We start from the raw sequence: 19,353 nt of genomic DNA on the forward strand, positions 1-19,353 counted from the left end.
GGTTGCACAACACTGTGAATGTACCAAATGTCACTGAATTGTATGTACAGTTTAAAATGGCTAAAATAGTCTATTTTATGTTACATGTATTTCACTACAATAAAAAAAAAAGAAAAAACCCCCCCAAACATCTTGCCCTGTTTCCTGAGCACTAGCTACATCCAGGGCCCAGGCTCACCTTGCTGAACCGGTGGGAACAGGATGAGAACTGGGGGATCTCCGTGGATGACTCCTCATCATTCGTCTCGTCATCTTCAGAGCCCAGGTGACGGTAACGCTCTGAGCGCGCTGCGGGAGGGAAAGGCATGTGCAGCCCACCTGATGCTGGGAGGTGGACACAGGGGCTGTGGGGTGATGTGGGGAGGGCCTCCCAGGTGGGGAGACACTGTCAGGGCACAGGCTTTGTGGTGGGACCAGGCTTGGTATGTTTAAGGACCAGAGGAGACTTGGGAGGCAGATTTAGTATCTGGGAATAAATCCCAGTTGTGTTCCTAAAAGCTGTGGGACTGTGGATGGGAATTCTTGTGTCTCAGTTTCCTCACCCTTAAGATGGGTTACCCAGAGTTAGGTAAAATTGTGCATCTCAAACATAAAGGATGTTCCTCATCTTACAGAAAAGGAAACAGATGCTCAGAGAGGACCTCTGACATGCCCGAGATCACACATCAAGTTCTGGAGGAGGCACTGGAAGCCGAGGGCATTTACTCTGTGTTTGGCCAGAGCCCCGAGTGGGGAGAAGGAGATTTGTCTGAGCTCACCTGAAGTGCTTGAGGGGACCCCCTCCAGCAAAGCTGAGCGAAGCACCCCACCCTCCTGTATGACAGGCAGGGCTCCATGCCTGGTCAGGGTTGACACTCAGGAGGCTGAACCTGCTGGGGGACCCCCAGGCGAGGGCTGCCACACTCAGTGCCTTGGTTTCCCCTCCCGCAACCCAAGGTGGTGCGACAGCCTCCTGAGCTCAGACGCATAGGAAATCCAGGCAGGGGGGCAGCCAGCAGACATGCCCCAGCTTCTTGGAAAGCTCAGGAAGTTGGAAGCTCCAGGCCCCGGGCGAGGCACCAAGCTGGGGTGGAGACCCTGTTAGACACCCCTCACCACCCCAGGAGATCGTGGGACAGCACAGCCCGCCTCCTGGACCCCTGCTTACTGTCGAAGTAGCTGGTGTCGTCCTCAGCTTCAAGCTGCGGCACAAACTCGGCCTTGTGTCGCAGAAGCCCCGCCCAGTCCAGTGTCCAGAAGAAGGGGTGCTGCTTTACTTCGTGGGTACCTCCTGCAGACATGCCTGGCTGAGCCCTGCTGGTCCCCACCCCCCATGGCCCCCTGGGCCAATTATGAACACAAACTTGGCCAACACAGAACCAGAAAGATGGGAGGGGAAACGAGCCATCCTTTAAGAGCCCATAGGGGAACCAAGCTAGGGCTAGAACCCAGGCCCTGCTCTTCCCTCTGCTGGATTCTGAGATCCCATCACCTGGAGGAACCCCAGAACCTTAGGAGGGGGCTTTTTCCACATGTTTCTACCCCATGGAGCAGAGCTGACTGCATGAAGCAGAGCTGACTGTATCCTGTTCCCCAACCTCAGCCCCCATAGTCCTCTCCAGTGGCCAAGCTTCATCCTGAATGTGATCTGTAGTGGCCACATAATGGGTGGCTGCATGAATATTAAATAGTCCCTTAATCACTATTTTGGTGGCTGGGGAAACTTGGGACAGTGGGATCCACTGGGCTGGGCCTTGGGGACCATAGGACAAAGCCCATGGCAACCTGGCAGGCTCATATACACAGCCTCAGTGCCCCTTGTCTGAACCAGACCCAGGTACCTGCTACTCTTCAAAGTCTTATGCTAGTTCTTGGTAAGCTCCTATGCATCCTTCAAAACCCCAGTTTCAAGTCCCCCTCCTCTATGCAGCCTCTCAAATAGAGCTCTTGTTTACTCCAGCCCCCATCCCACCCACCTGGGCCCCACCCACACCTACGTACCAGTGCCCAGACGGTCCAGGGGGCTCTGTCGGAGCAGCCTGGTGATGAGGTCCTGGGCGTCAGCTGGAAGGGCTTCGTCCCCCTCTGGCCACATGATCTCGTCTAAAATGAGAGGAGGGAATGAGGGACTGGGGACAGCGCTTCCTAGCACCTCCTACTACCTCCCCTTTCTATGCTCCAAGCCATCAGCCTCCTCTGCTCCTTCAGCATACCAGGCTTGGTCCCATACAGCCTTTGTTCTGGCTGTGCCCTCTGCCCTGAGCACCTTCCCTTCATCCATCTCTGTGGCTCCCTCTCGCTCCTTTAAGTCTTTGCCCACATGTCACCCCAGTGTGGCCCTGCGTGACTCTCTATTTAATATAGCACCCCTACCACCCGCCCCACCGCCCCCTCCCTTCTTCCTGCTTCCTTCCCTCCTCAGCATTTTTTGCCTCTGATTGCTCTGTAATTTGCTTATTTATCTCCCTTACTGTCCGTCTCGCCCTTGGCTGTGTCCCCAGGGCTCAGCTGGGGCCGGGCACGCCATAGGTGCCCAATCCACAAGTGGGCCTGCTCCCCTCCCCGGCAAAGGCAGGGGAACCACCGACCAGAGCCAAAGTGGGGCTGAGACTTAAACCTGGGGCTACAGGGCAGGGGGAACGCACCACTGACCACCTGGCCAAAGAGTTCCTCAGGGGTATCTCCGAAGAATGGCACGCAGCCCACCAGGAATTCGTAGAGGACGACGCCCATGGCCCACCAGTCCACTGGCTTCCCGTAGCCCTGGCGGAAGATCACCTCGGGGGCGATGTACTCAGGCGTCCCGCATACCTGGGCCAGGTGGGACAGGGAAATGAAAGACGGCCCCCAGCCAGGGAAGAAAGTGTGGGTAGAATTACAGGGATAGTTTATTTTCTCCTTTTTTGCTGCAATGTCTCCCCATGTCCTGGGCTCAGGCTTCAGGCAGAGGGAGGCAGCCCCGCCCACCTGCTTGTCCACGAACTCCCGAGTGTCCTTCTCGATGTGGCCCTCGTAGAGGTTGGTGGCCATACTCATGAGCCCGATCTTAGACAGGCCGAAGTCAGTTAGCTTGATGTGGCCGAGCGAGGTGATGAGCAGGCTGTGGGCAGGCGGGTGGTGCGCTCAGGGCTGGGGGGCCCGAGCTGCTTGGCTGCTCCCGCCCCCTCGCCCACCCAGAACTTGGTCCTACAGGAGGCGGCCCGACTCCTCCATGGATCAGAAAGCACTGCCTGTGCATGATCACATTACTGAAAGAACCAGCGGGTCCTGGGCAATATTACAAATTTGGCAAACATCTCTGTGCACCAACTGGGTGCATCTGGTGTTGCTCTTGAGCACCTGCTGTATACTCCGCTGTGCAAAAATTAAGTTCCTGAGAATCACAGCATGTCCCCACTGGGCATTAAAACGTTTCGTGAACACCTCCTGGGGGGGATCTACAGCATATTCTTGTACGTTCATCCACGATTTTAACAAACTGAACACTTTGTAAGCACCTATTGTTAAGTGAACATGTCTTTAGCACCTGCTGTGTACAGAAATATTTGTGCCCCTCATGGGCGCACCAGTTTTTTAAAACTTACACACCTACCATGTATCCCTGAACCCTCCAGGGCTGCACCTTCCCACCCCGTTTTTCAGATGAGGGTCCTGAGCTTGGGAGGGGCAGATTCTGCCTTGGGGACACTTGGTAGATCCCACTCCAGGATGATCCCACAGAGGTCCGATGGGCACAAAGCAAGCAGCCTTAGAGCGTCGAGCACAGAGGCCCAGGTACACAGCAGATGCCAACACACATTTGCTTTGTTTTCTAAGCCACTCGCAAACAACAAGATGCCCTGAAAACATGCAGGGCTCTTAAGGCTTGTGTTCACACCTCCACATAGCAAGTACCTCCATTGGAGAAAGGGACCCATGTCCCTGGCACACAGTAGGTGCTCAATGCATGCTGACTTCAACATAAAAACTTTATAAAAAAACAGCTGCAGTGTTCGGGGACTGACACACAGTCATTGCCTAATAACTGTTGTTCTGATCACTTTTACACAGCTGGTGCCCAATAAATACACACCAGCTAAAAAATGTGCTTTATAAACTCAAAAGGGTCATCAGTGTGTGAGAAGTTAGTTATACCGCCGTCTGGGTTCCTTAAAACGGTGAGCACTGGCCCAGGTATACAGAAGGTGCCAAATACAGGTGCTTTGTTTTCTAAGCCACTTTCAAACTACAAGATGCCCTGAAAACATGCAGACTCTTAACGCTTATGTCCACACCTCCACATGGCAAGTACCTGAGAAACTCACACTTCTTGCCTGGTATCCAAAGGGCACTTGATGTAAGAGCAGCCCTTTCCTCTGTACACAGGAGGTGCTCAACTAATGTAGGGAAGAGTGCTTTGAAAATTATGAAAGGGTTACAAAGCATGAGGGATTATTCACACTCACACTTGCGTTTTTCAGTCACCCAGAGAGCACCGGGCACTCAGTAGGTGCTTACTAGAAGCTAGGATAAAATAAACACCCTAGGACTCTCTTTCTTCCCTGCACTAATACACAGCAGGAGCTCAAGACATGCAGTCCCTTTCTCTACACATAAGGTCTTGCAAAGTGCATGTCCCCGCTCTTTGTATATAGCTGGTGCCTCATAAGTGCATGTTCACTTCCCTTGTGTGGCAGCAGCTCTGTGAGTGCATGGTTCCTTCCCCTGTCCAGTCTGTGCCCCCTCACTTTGCCTGGCCAGCACCTCGATAAGTGCACTGTCCTTCCCCTGCACACAGCAGGCGCCTATTAAATACCTGCTCTCTTCGGTACACACCAGGTGCTCAACATTGCCAAGATCCCTGCTTTCTACCAGCAGCGGGCCCATGATGCCAGCAGAATCTAGATGGTGGGGCTCCTGAGCAGCCCCAGACCCACTCAGAGGCCCCGCCCCCAGGCTACTCTGAGCCCCGCCCCCTGAGAGCCGGGGCCACTCACTTGTCCGGCTTGAGGTCCCTGTGCACGATGCCATAGTTGTGCAGGTACTCCAGCGCAAGCACCGTCTCGGCGAAGTACATGCGGGCCATATCCACGGGCAGCGGGCCCATGTTCTTTAGGAGCGTGGCACAGTCGCCGCCTGCAGAGGGGTGGACGTGCTCACAGAGGCCCTCGGCTCTACAGCCATGCCCAGACTTGTGCCTATGTGCCCTCCCCACCTTCTGCAAAGTGTCTCCAATCTGTCCTGAATTGGGGTGGGGAACTGGGAGGGGCGGGAGGATAGGCAGACCCTGCCTTCTGATTTTCCCCTGGCAGGGCAGCAGCTCTGTTAAGTGCACAGTCCCTTCCCTTGTACACAGCTGGTGCCTCCTAAGTGCATGCTTCCTCTCCTCACCTGGCAGCACCTTGGTAAATGCACGTCCTGCACTTAACCTGAAGGCCCTGCTGTTTCCTGAACTGCAAACCTGATCCCACAACTCCTCACCCTGGTCCCCAACCCTCCTAGTCCTTGTGACGCACGCCTCCCTCCCTTCGCTGCTCTTGCTCTAGTCTCTAGGCCTCTGACCACCAGTCCCTCCTGCCTAGGCTGTCCATCCGACCCCTATACCCTAGGGTCCTGCCCTCACGCTTCTCTTTGGGATCCCCCAGTTCCAACTCCCTGAGGCTGGGACCCCATGGAGGACAGAGCAGACTGCGGGCTTGATCAAAGGAGGGGTAAGGTATTTCTTCTGGGTAAGGAGTAAGCTCTCCATTGCTGTGGAGGCATGCAAGCCCCAGTGACCGCACCTTCCACATACTCCATAACCATGCACAAGTGGCGCCGGGTCTCGAACGAGCAGAACATGCTGACCACAAACGGGTTCTCAGCGAAGGTGAGGATGTCGCGCTCCACGAAGACCTGCTGGATCTGGTTGCGAAGGATCAGGTTCTGCTTGTTGATCTTCTTGATGGCAAAGCGCTGCCTCGTTTCCCGGTGCCGCACCAGGTAGACGGCCCTGGGGCGGGGGGGCGGAGCCGGGCTTGCTGAGGCCCGAGATCCAGGTCCCAGCAAGCACTGGGACCCGACCTGGGTCCAGAACCCAACCCGCCGTGCCTTTGCCTGTGCTGTGCCGTCCACCTGGGACACCTGTTCTCTTTACCCGGCCCTCCCTTCTCCCAAAGCAGCCACCCCGTGGGTTTAAGCCACTCTCCCTGGTGTCATATAAAGAGCCAAAGATGACCCCTAGGTTGTTTATTTCTTCACAGCCGACTGAGACCCATTAGCTCAGAAGCCCCGCTGGCACACACTCAAATTGCTTTAACTACAAGTCAAATAAGCAGATTTTTAGCCATTTAGAGCCTGCTGGTTTTGCATACCTTGTAGATAAGATAGACGCTGGGGCTACTAAAGACCCCAAGCTGCTCCTGCCCTGTGGAGCTCTCTGACCCAGAGACTCCCCACTGTGCTGCGGACACATAAGCCTGGACACAGAAGCCTCCTCTGCAAGCCCCCCTCCGTCCCAGACCCCACAACGGTCTTATGCTGTGAGGGACTCCTCCCCGCTCCCAACCCCCCCTCCCCCAAAGCAAATCCGTCAAAGCGGCACTTAAAGAATGCTTGGCGCACGCTACTGCCATCGTGTGGCCATCTTTTTCCTTGCGCAGTCCCCAAATTCCTAGAACCCCAAACACCTGGGGCAAGTAAGGACCTAGATCACGGACAAGCCCTTCCAAGGCCATGCCCCTGCTGTTTTGTGCCTCCACTTCCCTCTTCAGGCCTCAGTTTCCCTGTCTGCACACTCAGGGACTGTGTGGGTTTCAGCCATCCCCATGGGCATCTGAGAAACGGGTCTATGGGGTACCCAAGGACTCACCCGTAGGCCCCATTGCTAATGAGTTTGATAGTCTCGAAGTCGCTCTCACAGGGCTTCCTCCGTGAAGGGCCGACCAGGGCACGACTCTGCGGGGGGATGGCAAGAGGGGTCAGGGTCCTGCCCCACCGCAGAGCAGGCTGTGTTCTTCCTGCCCCCAAGTCCCAACTGCTGGTCCTGGCACCTGATGCTACTTCTTCTCCTATACAAACTTCTCAAACTCAGCTTCCGAGTTTGAGCTTTTGCTTAAGCCATGCATGCCCTCCTTCCAGAAAACTCCTACACATTCTGCAAAGCTCCCCTTTCCAATGCCCCCTCCAACCCTGCCCTGCCCAACCTCCATGGCAGGGCAAACTCACCTGCCCCCACCACCCCCCCCCCAAAGTCACAGGCGTTCATTAAGCACCTGCTATATGCAAAACCTCAGCAAACAGCAAACCCAGCCCTTCTCATGGCCACCTGGTCTACTGTCAAAAGAACAAGACAGGTGGGGCCGCCAAAGCTCTGCGTCTTACTTCTGGGGACTCCGGTGCTGGGGGCTGTCCTCCACTGTCATCAAGGTGACTCAGAGGCACCATCTCTGTAAAGTGAGGGAGGAGCCTCAAATGGGGTTTCTGAGCCCTGCCCCTCCACCACCCAGAGACTTCCAGAGGCCTCCAGGGCTCATCCTGGGCTGGGGAAATGGTGCCTCCCCTGACCAGCTCCCACGATGCTGTCATTCAGCCTCTACTGCGTCCAGGTGTTGGTCAAACCCAGGAGGCTGGACTGAACAACGACTAAGGAACCTTCTAGAAGGGCCAGTGGGAAGCCCAGGCTCCAAATGCTCAGCCTACCTTGAACCCTGGCCCCAAGTCTTGGGCCTGTGAACACCGGCCGTGATGCCACCCCTCTGGGTGATGGCTCCTAACATCCTCCTCAGCTCAGGGCATGGCCCAGGGGAGCCCCCTTAGTTTCCAGCCCTGGGGCTTAGCAGAGGGGCGGCCCCGGGTGGGAGTGTGCAGTTGGTGAACATCAGCAGTGACGGTGGCCATGAAGACAGTGTCTTGCGGTCACAGAGCAGGGCTAAGATGGGGCAGTGGAGCCTCAGGGTGAGGGAGGCCCGGGTTCAAATGCAGCCCGCCTGTCCCACTGTCAGTGGGCCCACTGTGCGGTGCTGGGTAGATGATCTGCCCCCGCAGCCTCAGCTGCCACCTGCCTGCCTGGCCACTTCGTGTTTCCTCTGACACCCGGGCCCACCCACAGTGCCACCTGCGTCATCTTCATGAGACAGAAAAGAGGTTGGCTGCAGCCACACGGCTAGTCCATGGGCGATCTGGCCTCGGGCACACATGCGCCTGAACCTCAGCTCAATCTCATCTGCCTGGAGCCTCAGTCTCTCCAGCTTTAAATGGGGACAATGGCAGCCCAATCCCAGCGGACGCTGGCCACTGCGGCTGGTCCCTGCTGACCCCGTAGCCTCCCCCCAGCTCCCCTCCTTCCTCAGCCACACCCCTTTCCTCGCTGCTCTTCCAACACGCCAGACACAGACCCACCTCAGGACCTTTGCCTTCACCATTCCCTCTGCCCAGTTCATTTTCTCTCTCCCCTAAATCTGCACACCTTTCCATCCTCCAGGCCCCAGCCTGAATATCCTCCCTTTCCAGAGCTCCCCCAACCACCCCTGGACCAGGCCAGGTTCAAGTTCAACGCTCCCCTAGCACCATGTCTCGGTTGTTCCCCTGTCCTGGCTGGGGGGCTCTCGACCACCTCGGTCGTGCCCATGGGCTGCCCCGTCTGATTCCCACTTCCCAGGTCCCACTTCCCGAGCCACAGTAGGATGAAACTGGGAAAGTGCTTTGTGAATTTACAGGACAACGTGAATGCCACTGCTAAAGGTGGTCCCCTGGCACCCTGGCCCAACTTGACTTAGCATTTGAGGACTTGGCAGGTCAGGGGCTCCAACTTGTGGCCACCTTACCCCGGAATCCTGGGCACTTTCCCCATAATATGCCCTGCAGGTGGCTGAGGACAGGGCCAAAGAGAGAGGAAGGACAGTGTGGTGGCTCTGGAGTCAGATGGGCATGGGTTGGAATCCCGGCTCCACCGCAATCTTGCCCCAGTTTCTTCTTTCTGCCCCACCCCAAGCTCACCCTGGAGGGGGTCCTTAGCCAGGCCCAGCTGCCCAATGATGTACCGCGGCAGGTCCGTCTTGATGCCCTGGCCCTCACGGGCCTGGCCCTCGGCAGCCTCCAGCAGGTGGTAAAACTCCTCAGGGTCAAACTCCTGGGGGTGCAGAGGGGTTGGTTAGCCGAGGCCTGGTCCCACCTGCAGGCCTTTGCACACGCCGCTCCCTCTGTCTGAAGCATCCTCACCAGTGGCTCCAACTCGTCCCCGGGATCTTAGCTCCCGGCCCCTCCTCTGGGAAGCCCGCCGCAGCCTGGCAGCCCCCAGCATTCCTCTCAAAGTCCTATAGGATGGGGCCTGACTCTTGTATCTCGGCAGGACTGTTGGGTGCCTGGACTCAGCCCGGCACCTGGCCACGTGCCAAGACACTCACCAGGCACTCGAGGAGCCTCGCTGGCCGCGAGATGATGATCAGCAGCTTCCGGACAAGCTGGACGATGAAGCCAACTTCCTCACTGTCTGAGCGCTCATGGGCCTGGGGGCAGATGGGTGGTAGCGTCATCCGCAGGCCCTTGGTCCTGCCCTGCCCTGCCTGGGGACTCCTAAACCCTGCGCTCCCCTGCCCCCACGCACATCCTGCAGCAGCCTCTCCAGCTTCTCCTGCATCTCCAGGAAGTAGCGGGAGGTGACAAGAGCCTCTCCAGACTTGGCCAGGCAGTCGCGGGCCAGCTCGATGATTTGGTGGTGGATGAAACCCAGGACGCCGTCAGCCAGTGCCAGCTGGGCGCCGGGTGAGAAGGTGGCCAGAAACTCCTGCAGACGGCCCTCCATCTGTGCTGTGGCCTGGGCGGGGAGCAGGGGAGACGGGGTGACCTGGTCATTGGACGGGGCTGGGGAGCGACATGCGCAGATGGGGGCGGGAGAGAGAGAAGATATGACGATGGGGTCCAAAGATTGGAGGAGAAGAAGCAACGTGTATAGGTGTGGGTGGGGGAGGGGGGAGTTTGAGACACAGAATTAGGGAAAAACAGAAATGGACAGATGGGGGGACGCAGCCAGGAAGACAGCAGGTGCCACTGGAGGGACAGCAACATGGAGGGGAGCTGGGGCTGGTCTAGCCGCCAGGCGCTGCCCACCTTGGGGAATCTCTCCCGGTACACGTGATTCATCATGACGATCTCATTGTCGAAGGCCCCTGTTGTGCGTCCAGGGCTGAAGGAGGGGACAACTGGCTTATGACATGGGACCCAAAACACAGCCCAGGGAAAGGCAGCTGAGTCAGGTCTGAGGGCCAAGGGCCAGAGGCCAGGCTTGTGCACGGTCAGGACCAAAGGGGGAGGAGGAGCCACAATGTGGGTCCCAAAGCCAGCCCAGGGAGGGGCTGGGGCTGGGGTCAGAGGTCGAGGCCCACCTGAGGCTGCGGGAGCGGGGCCGAAGGCGAGGTGAGTGGCCGCCTTCCTCATCAGCCATGCTCTCTGAGCTGCGGAAATGCTTGGACAGGAAGCATAGTTCGTCCGGTGTCGGCTGGAAAGGAAGCTGGTGGAGGTGCTCCCTGGAGGATGAGCTCGACTGGCAGGAGGGGGTATCGGGGCCATGGGTTCATGGTCAGTGCCACAGCCAGGACCCCAGCATTACCCCTCGAGGCTCAGGCTGTCTGCTGGTCATCAGATGGTAACTCTCCTGCCTGGCTCCTATGCATCCCTCAAAACTCCAGCTTTGATGTCCCCTCTTCCAGGAAGCCTTCCCTACCTGCTCCCTTGGCAGCCCCAAGACCCCCTCTGACCAGGCCTTCCCTGACCACACAAGGATGAGGATATCTGTGTACCCCGGACCAGGAGCCCCTTGGGGCTGAGGCTGGGTCCTTTCAGGGATGCCCCAACATTGCCCAAAATGGGGCACAGAGGGGCCAGCCAGGATGTTTGCTGATTGAATAACTATCCAACATCTTAAAAAAAAACCCAAAGACGTGTCTCCCCCACCCCCAACCTGGCACTCCCCTGTCTGCCTGCCAAGGTAGGACTTGTGGGTACCGAGACAGTGGAGCTGGGCGTGTTGGTTCCATAGCCAGAAGACGGGAGGGACGCGAGGGACCATCTTCTGCCGTCGGCCCTGGAGAGAATGAGAAGTTGGAAGGAAGGCACGGCCCCTGCAGCTAGTGGGGACCAAGGGCAGGCACTGTGGCTGGCCGATCCTGGCCCCACTGGAGGAAGGACCTTCTGAAAAGGCCAAGAACAGGAATACAGGGTGAGCAAGTCCACTGTGTGTTTTCTCCTTGTTCTTCAGCTGCCTCCTCCGGGAAGTCTTCCCTGATGCCAGCGGCCAGTGCGTCCCCCATCAAAGCTGCTCTCTGAGTTGCAGCTGCTGGGGTACACGCTGGCCACTCCCACCAGACTGAGGATTCCCTGAGGGCCAAAGTCCAGCCTCCCGTTCCTCAGCCCCCAGGGTAGGGCACGGCATCCAGCAGGCACTGAATAAATGTTGTTGAATGAATAAGTGACATCTAAGTGCCTGGCACATAACAGGTCCTCCATCAGCTCTTGTTAAGTGAATTAACAACTTTCAGTGAATGAGTGATTCCTGGACCAAGCCATGCCACCCCCTCCGCCTCCCCCTCCCGGAGGGCTCATAGAAATTACCTGTCTGTGCTCGGGATGTGGCTGCAGGAGACCGTGCGTGCATGCGTGCATTTGCCAGGGGCGGAAGCCAGAGGAGAGATCACAGCAGGGCAGAGGCCAGGGGTGGGGAAAAGGCTAATGAGGAGGCAGGTCCAGCCACCAAGTGCATGCCCCTGCCTGTCCCCTCGCCCATCATGTCAACACCATCCCCCAAAGCCGGAGACCACTCACCTCCGGGCAAAAGGGAAGTTGACAGCAGATGCAGCTGAGAAGTTCCGAGGACTATCCAGGGGGCTGCTGCCTGCTGAGGAGGAGGTGGGGGAACTGAGTCAGTGGGGGTGGAGACAGGACACTCCCAGCCCGCCCCACTTGCCCCTGCGCTCACCTGTTGGGATGGACAGTGGTGACAGGGGCCGGGAAAGGGTCGGCGAGGGCGTTCCTACCACCAGGCTCTTGCGGTTCCCGCTGCGGCAGCTGTTGCGGGGGGAGGTGGGGACAAGGTCAGGTCCAGGACTCCTGCTTCAGAGGACCACATTTTCAACTGGGAGCACACGGGTGATGGCTTCAGGGCAGGACATGAAGCTGGGGGCGACCACTCTCTCTCTGCTCCCCAGGCGGACCGCCCCGCTCCAATGTCACAGCCCTGGCCCAGCTTCTCCAGCTTCTGTGTTCACAATCCCACGCCCAGGACTTCCCTGGCGGTCCAGTGGTTAAGACTCCACACTTCCAATGCAGGGGGCACAGGTTCGATCTCTGGTGGGGGGAGTTCCGCATGCCGTGCAAAGCTGGTGGGGGGGGCGGGGGGGGAAGGTTGCTCCACAATCCCACCCCCACAGCCTTGCCCACATCATGGCCACTGCCAGGAACAATGACGAATAAGGCAGAGGGTGGAGAGGATCCTGGAACCCACAGGTGGGTTGAGGCAGGCGCTCACTCCATTTTATGCACCTTTTCCCAGGGCCACTGCTCCAATCTCTGAGCAGACCCCCTCCCCAAGATCCCCCTAAAACGCCAATCTGATCCTTGGAAACCCTAAAGCCAGCATCTTGCACATTGGATCCTGTTCTTGTTCTACCAAACTTTTTTTTTTTTCAAAGAATGTTTTTTAAAAAAAAATATTTATTTGTTTATTTATTTATTTTATTTTGGCTGCACCGGGTCTTAGTTTCGGCACGTGGGATCTTCGTTGCGGCACACGGGACCTTGTAGTTGCAGCATGCAGGATCTAGCTCCCTGACCAGGGATCGAACCTGGGTCCCCCCCACCCCTGCATTGGGAGCGCTGAGTCTTACCCACCGGACCACCAGGGAAGTCCCTGTTCTGCCGAACTTTTGTCCACATGTTTTCCTCCCTTCATCCCAGCTCCCTCCTGGCCACCAGACCCCTGGCCCAGGCGCCTTCCGCCCTTGCCCAGTAATTCCCATATGTGCCCTGGCCCCAGCCCCCGCCTGGCAGAGGGAAGTTGGGAGCGACACGGTCCCCCCCACCCACCCCGGCAGTCGCCCGGCAACGGCTCCGATTGCTCTCGACAAGTGCATCAGCCCACACAGCCTGAGCCGCCAACGCAGCCCAGCCTTGGCGGGAGAACTGCGCAGGGAGGGAGAGATGACACCTACGGGCCTCACAGGGCCAGGAATGGTGTCCCAGGCAGAAGGCACAGTGCAGGCAGAGGAGAGTGAGGTCAGCAACCGGCTCAGGAGACAAGACATGCACAGAGGAGGGGTTCAGCCTATCCACGGCTCCATGTGCAGCTGCTCTGCTGAGCCTGTTTCCCCATCTGTATACTTTGCACAGGTGCATACACAGTGCTCAGCTTTGGGCCTGGCACTGGGTAAATTGTGGCAGGTACGTATATTGTCATCTTTCTCCTGACATTACTCACAGAGCCTGGTGCATGGTGGGAGAGCAAGCAATGCCTCTCCAGCGAATTAAATCACCAACATCTGCCAATAGCAATAAGCCCAAAGGAGGGAGAGACCAGCTGCACCCATTTCCCAGCCTGGAAAACTGAGGCCACAGATGTCATCAGTCACAGAGATTGTCCTCCAGTCTGAGGTGCAAAAGCAAAAGTGAAACCCACAGGTTCCTGCACAACTTCCTGTCACCACCTCCCCCAACACACACACATCCGACAGCCCACATCCTCTTCCAGCCCCTCACCCGGCTCCTCACCCCCACACTGCACCCCAATGCATCATTTTTCACTTCCAACAGCATTTGGGAAAAACACTGGGAGCCTCCTTCTTGCTCTCAGGCAGGGCTTTCTTGAAAACAACCAAATCTGAGATCTCAAAGGGGAACTGGGCATCATCTGTTCAATTCCCGAGCATCTACTGAGCACCAACTGTGTGCTCGGCCTTCCCTGGAGAAGGCCCAGGACGCTGAGAAGCTGCCTAGTTTTTCAATAACCAGCCCTGTGGTACAACAGAGAGTGACAATTATGTCAGAAAAGAGGGGCCTGAGGCCAGTTTCCTGCACCTGATCCCTGAGGTGCCCATGAGCCTTCTGTGGCTCCCCACATTCTGGGAGATGAGTTTAAACCCTGGATTAGTCATTCAAGGTCCTTCAGCAGCTGGTCCCACCGCCCAGCCTTTGCCTGTGCTCCCCTCTGGGAATGCCCCGACCAAGCACTGGTGAGACACTCAAGCACAGAGAGGTTAAGGAGCTGCCTGAAGGCACACAGCCTGACAGTGGCTGAGCTGGAATTTCAACGCAGGTCCAGCAAAGCTCACAGCCCTCACTTCGCTTCTCTGCCTTCCAGGAGAAACTGAGACTCCACTTTGCTCTGGATAGAACACCGTGATTTGCCCCCACCCCCCCATAACCGACAAGCACACCATCCTCCTGCAGCAAATATTTGCTTCTGAACCAACATTTCCGCTGACTGGGCCCCAGGGACTAAACAGCCTCAGTTTTTCCAAGAAGCTCCTCCCCAGGTCTGCCCACAGGACAGGTTCGAATCCTGATTCAGTCCCAAATCCCTGCTGCTTCTGTCACCACCTGAACTGCGACCCCGGCGGACAGACACCCCAATTTGGGTAAGGAGCGGTGAAAGGAGGGTGCCTGGGACCCCAGGGGATACCTGGATCCCAAAGCATCCGCCCACTTCCCCCTACCGCCGCACACAGTGGCCCTCCCCGCGCTGCCGAGACACACTTTTGGCAACTCGTGTCTGCTCGGTCGGCCGCTGCGCCTTTGCCCGCGCGAAGCCCCCTACCTCTTGGAGCGCTGCAGCAGCGCGCCCTTGGCCAGGCGGCTCCGGTGGCCGGGCGCCGCCACCGCCGTCCAGTAGCTAGGATCGGACATGCTGCTTCCCTTTGTGCCGCCGCCGCCGCCAGAGGCCCGAGAGGCGCGGGGGCACAACCAGCGGCGGCGGGACACGAACCTTCACGGCGGGATCTGCCCCGGGAGCCCCGCGGTGAGGGGCGGGGGCGCGCCGCGGGGCTGGGGGTAGGGGACGAGGAGGAAGCGCGAGCCCAGGAGCGAGGCCTGGAACCCCGCCCAGGACAGCGCGGGGGCGGGGCCTGGCCTGGCGGGGTGGGGCGAGTGGCGCGGAAGCAAGGCCTGCGAACCCGCGTGCTGGCTGGTGGGCGTGGCGTTGCCATGGCCGCGGGCGGAGGGGCGGGACGTTGCCAGGGTTGCGGGCGGCGGGGGCGGGGCGTTAGCGGTACCTGGATGTAGGGCCTTGGAAGTTGGCTCCCTTCCCTCAAAATGTAAATCCGATCGCGCCCCTTTCTCCCCTACCTCGGCGCTAACCCCTTCTGGGTGCGGCACTCAAGACCCATTCAGCGGCCTGGCCCAGCTCATGCTACCGCACCCACGCTGGCTCTACTCCTTGGAATGCCTTTCCTGCCTGGCAAAATCCAGCGTCCCCTCCTTCAGGAGGTCTTCTCTTGTGTCTGTCCAGCTCTGTCTTCCCCAGGCTTGGGCTCCTTGAGGTCCCAGCATCTTCCAGCACTGGACTGGCACAGAGGATGTGTTTAGCAAACTGAGTCAGGGCATCTGATATGCTCTTCCTGTCTGTATGATGGGAAAGTTAACTTCTCAAGCCTCAGTATTCTCAACTGTAAGATGGGAGGAAAATGGGGTTGACATGAAGATTACACTGTGCCTCCCAAGAGTGCCTGGTAAATGTTCGATAAACGTTAGCATTAGGCAAACTTCCAGGCCTCTGGTTCCCCATATACATATGTCCCTTTGTGAAAATGGAATAAAATCAGAGGCACAGAAAGTGCCTGGTACAGAGCTGGGGGTACAGTTCATCTTCACTATGGAATGTCTCACACAGTAGACTGTGAATTAATGCCTCCTCCTTTCATGACAGCCCCAGGAAGTCAGGGACAGTGTCACCCTGAAGGTGGACCCTCCACAGGCCACACAACACTTTGGGAACTGGCCCAGGCAGGACTGACCTGGAGCCCAGACCCCACATCTGAGAAAACTGAGACGTACAGGGGGTATTGCTGCCTGATGTGTAGCCCTAAGCCTGCCCATCCATCTTGCCACCCATTTTGCTTCTCAAGTCTCTCTCAGACTCCCTGCCTTGCTCCCTCCAAGCCCAGTGTCACCTTCAGGTGGCCCACACGCTGTGGCCCAGATATCTGCTGAGTGTCTCCCCAGCCCTGCTCTCCACGCCCCCCAGACTGGGGCTCAAACAACCCATGTCTGGCCACTCATTCACTCAACCTACTGTGTGTCTGCCCTTGTACTGAAACCTGGGGATGCAGGCCACAAATAATCCCTGCCCCCAGGAGTCCCCAGTCTGGTAGGGGAGGCAGAGAGTGAACAGGAAACAATTAAATGAACAAGTTAATTTCACACACTGAAGTTGAGGAAGGAAAAGAACAGGGGTAAGGCTGGCAAAGGACAGCTTTAGCCAGGAGGCCTCTCTGAGGTGACACTGCAGCCAGCAGTGAGACATTGAGAAGGAAGAGGAGCCAGCCATGGAGAAAGAGCAACCCAGGCAGGGAGCACAGCTCATGCAACGGCCCTGAAGCAGCACTGAGGGGAAGATGCCAGCAAGACTCACCATGTGGGCCTTGTGGGCTACAGGGAGGAGTGCAGTTTTACTGCAGCAGCAACAGGGAGTCATGGAGGATGTGTGAGCAGCGGGAGGGTGTGATCTGGTCTATGTTTGTAAACCGCCCCCCATGTCTGCCATGAGGAACAGGAGCTGTTGGGGGCAGGAGTGGAGGCGGCAGGAGGCTAGTGAGGGGCTGTAACAGGGTCTGGGAGGGGAGGACACACGCCTGGACCAGGGTGGGGCTGTGGAGTAAAGTGGGTGGATTCTGGACTTATTCTGAGGCTAAAGAACAGGCTCTGCTGTGGGGTCATGTGTGTAGATGAGGATAAGAGAGGTCACCCATGATCCTCAGGTGTTTCGCCTGCGCCACATACAGGAAACAGAGCCTCCTGCATGGGAGGAATTCGAGGTCCCACAGGTCTGGGGACCCAAGTGGGGATGAAGCCACGGTCTCATGCACCATAGGCTAACATGCTGTGTCCACAAGCTCCCCCCACCATGTGTGCTGGGACACTTCTGCACACAGTTAGTAAAGGAGCTGCCCATCATCCCCAGCCTGTGCTGCCTACATGCCTCCCACTATGCCCATTGTGTTGGCATCCCCAGCAGCTGCTTCTCCCACGCCCATCTGGCCTCAGTTTCCTCCTCTGCAGAACAGGGCTACAGCTGGCAATCCAGAGGGCCTGTGGCCATGGCAAAGACCTCCCGCGAAAGGCTGGCTGATCAAGTGACCTCTGGTGCCAGCCCCTTGCCCACTAGATCAAGCCCCTCCCCTACTCACACACCCTCCACGGCTCCTCATTTTACAGCAAATTCACACTTCTGGGTAAATCCCTTTCCTAGAGCTCGAATCCTAACTCTGTGCCTCGGACTTTGCCTCTCTCTACTTGTGCCAGTAACTGTGTAAATAGGAAAGCCCTAGGTGGACATACAGACCCCCATCTCCGACCCCACATTGGTAGGGCCACCCCAGCCCTTCCTACCTGCCCATGAGCTGTCCACGCCCCTCCAAGCCCCATACTTTATGTGGCTCCCAGTGCCCTCAGTAGAAAATCCAAATCCTTCCCGTCCTTGGTGTCCAAGGCCCCAGAGGGAACACGCCTCTGACAATGCTGTTCCTGCCTGGAACAGCCTCTTTGTTGTCCCCTTGGCCATATGGGCCCAACTCATGACCTTCTCTTCAAACTGCTCCCCAACAACACCACAGGTAGAGCCCTTCCAGCTGCTTCCCATTTGTCTGTGCCACAAGCATTAATTGAGCACCTGATGTATAGCAGGCCCTGCCTGAGGCTATAGGATGACCAGGACAGATCCAGGTCAGGCTTTCAAGGGGCTCTCAAACCTTTGGATGAGAAAAACAACACAAGAATCACACAAGAAAACATGGAAATCACAACCATGATGGGGTCAGGATGAGGGAAATGGATGTGCATAATGGATGCAACTGGGGCTTGGGGGCCCTTATGGTAGGGTGGGGCAGGGGCGGGGAGGTTTCGTCAGGAAAGGCTTCCTATCTGAGAGCTTGATGGAGACTTGACAAATGAATAAAGGAGTAAACAGAGAAAGCGGAGCTCTGGGCAGGGGGGACAGCAAGTGCAAAGGCCCTGAGGCTGGCCAGCTTATATTCTGGCAGTCCAGGAAGCCGCACGGCTAGAATAGGGTGAGCACTGGAGAGGTGGATGGGAGGACGCGGGGTGGGGGTGGGGGGGTGGTTCATCACAGGGGCTGGACCCACAGGGCCTTGGAGGCTGAGGGGACAAATGTGGGCTTATTCCCCTTGGAGCAGGGGAGGCAGGTACCCATTTCCTTGCCTGGCCCAAGTCAACGGGGCTCTGCTGCCCCCTGGTGGCGAGCAAGGGGGCCAGTGGACTCAGCTAGAGTCCCAAACTCTCTGCCTCCATTTCCTCCTGGTAAAACTGGCTTATCTGCTCTCAACAGGTCCCTCCCCTCATCTTGTCCTCACCTGAGGTTGAGGCCAAGGACCCAGAGTCAGATCTGGCCTGACACTCTCTCTCAGGGTGCCTCTGGACAACACACTCTGAGGTCCCAAGCCGAGTCTCTCCTCAGCTAAATGGGGGCGACACAGTCTCTGCCTCCCATTGGACACCCCAGCCTGGTCCAGGGCCCACCATCTCCTACCTAGATGTTGCCCCAGCCCCTTCCCTGCCTCTGCCGCCTCCATTCCTGTCCCCTGTCCCCAGCCAACCTTTCTTCCCCCAAGGTAGCCACAGGGGCTTTAAAAATCTTGGTCCTGCCTCAGGACCTTTGCATGTGCAGTTCCCTCTGCTTGGTGCTTCCCTTCCCCTAGCTCTGCTCAGGCCTTGGCTCAAACACCACATTAATAAGTCTCCGTCTGAATGTGTCTTGTTTGTCCATTCCCTTGTTCATTGCGTACTTCCTGAGGACTGACTGAGAGGCTCATGAGGGAGAAACTATGTTCATCTTGTTCACAGCTATGCCCTTAGCACCTGGCACACAGTAGATGCCTGCTTAATGAAGGTACCCGCCTGTTGCCCAGCTCCCAGTGTGGGCTCCAAAGTGTTCTCTCTTCTCCCCACTAAAGGCCCATGGGGAGAGGCTGAGCAGCTCATTCATACTAAGGTGTAAATGGTTGATGGGCCATCAAATTCTAGACATCACTGACCTGTACATCTGTCCCCTCCCTGAATTTTTGCCCAAGCTGTGTGAGGCGCCCACTATAGCCCTGATGTTCTCTCCCATACAGGGGCAAGACCCTGAGACCCCACAGTCGCAGAGAGTGGCTCAAACCCTCAACAGACTCTGATGGCAAAGCTGGCCCTGACTTG

At 57.4% G+C, this 19,353-nt stretch overlaps 1 protein-coding gene across 9 annotated transcripts in view; it reads right to left on the bottom strand.

Annotated features, from left to right (window-relative positions):
- MAST3 (microtubule associated serine/threonine kinase 3) overlaps positions 1-19,353 on the bottom strand; it is a 29,404-nt gene that overhangs the window by 8,703 nt on the left and 1,348 nt on the right. The window contains exons 1-20 of one of the 9 annotated variants that reach the window (XM_057541493.1): positions 14,741-14,807; positions 13,406-13,573; positions 11,909-11,997; positions 11,755-11,827; positions 11,545-11,565; positions 10,939-11,017; positions 10,320-10,477; positions 10,045-10,120; positions 9,542-9,751; positions 9,342-9,443; positions 8,935-9,067; positions 7,321-7,385; positions 6,809-6,894; positions 5,742-5,950; positions 4,956-5,094; positions 2,947-3,079; positions 2,625-2,790; positions 1,981-2,082; positions 1,148-1,270; positions 179-288 (exon numbers count right to left, since the gene is read on the bottom strand). In XM_057541493.1, coding sequence (XP_057397476.1) covers positions 179-288; positions 1,148-1,270; positions 1,981-2,082; positions 2,625-2,790; positions 2,947-3,079; positions 4,956-5,094; positions 5,742-5,950; positions 6,809-6,894; positions 7,321-7,385; positions 8,935-9,067; positions 9,342-9,443; positions 9,542-9,751; positions 10,045-10,120; positions 10,320-10,477; positions 10,939-11,017; positions 11,545-11,565; positions 11,755-11,827; positions 11,909-11,997; positions 13,406-13,419 — 2,088 coding nt within the window. In that variant the 5' untranslated portion in view covers positions 13,420-13,573; positions 14,741-14,807. Of the gene's footprint in view, positions 1-178; positions 289-1,147; positions 1,271-1,980; positions 2,083-2,624; positions 2,791-2,946; positions 3,080-4,955; positions 5,095-5,741; positions 5,951-6,808; positions 6,895-7,320; positions 7,386-8,934; positions 9,068-9,341; positions 9,444-9,541; positions 9,752-10,044; positions 10,121-10,319; positions 10,478-10,938; positions 11,018-11,544; positions 11,566-11,754; positions 11,828-11,908; positions 12,043-13,405; positions 13,574-14,740; positions 15,039-19,353 lie in introns of those variants that run through there. The other 8 variants (XM_057541490.1, XM_057541489.1, XM_057541487.1 and 5 more) reach the window with 8 other exon arrangements.

The sequence above is a fragment of the Balaenoptera acutorostrata genome, chromosome 2 (genome assembly GCF_949987535.1).
Source record: "Balaenoptera acutorostrata chromosome 2, mBalAcu1.1, whole genome shotgun sequence".
Lineage (NCBI taxonomy): Eukaryota > Metazoa > Chordata > Mammalia > Artiodactyla > Balaenopteridae > Balaenoptera > Balaenoptera acutorostrata.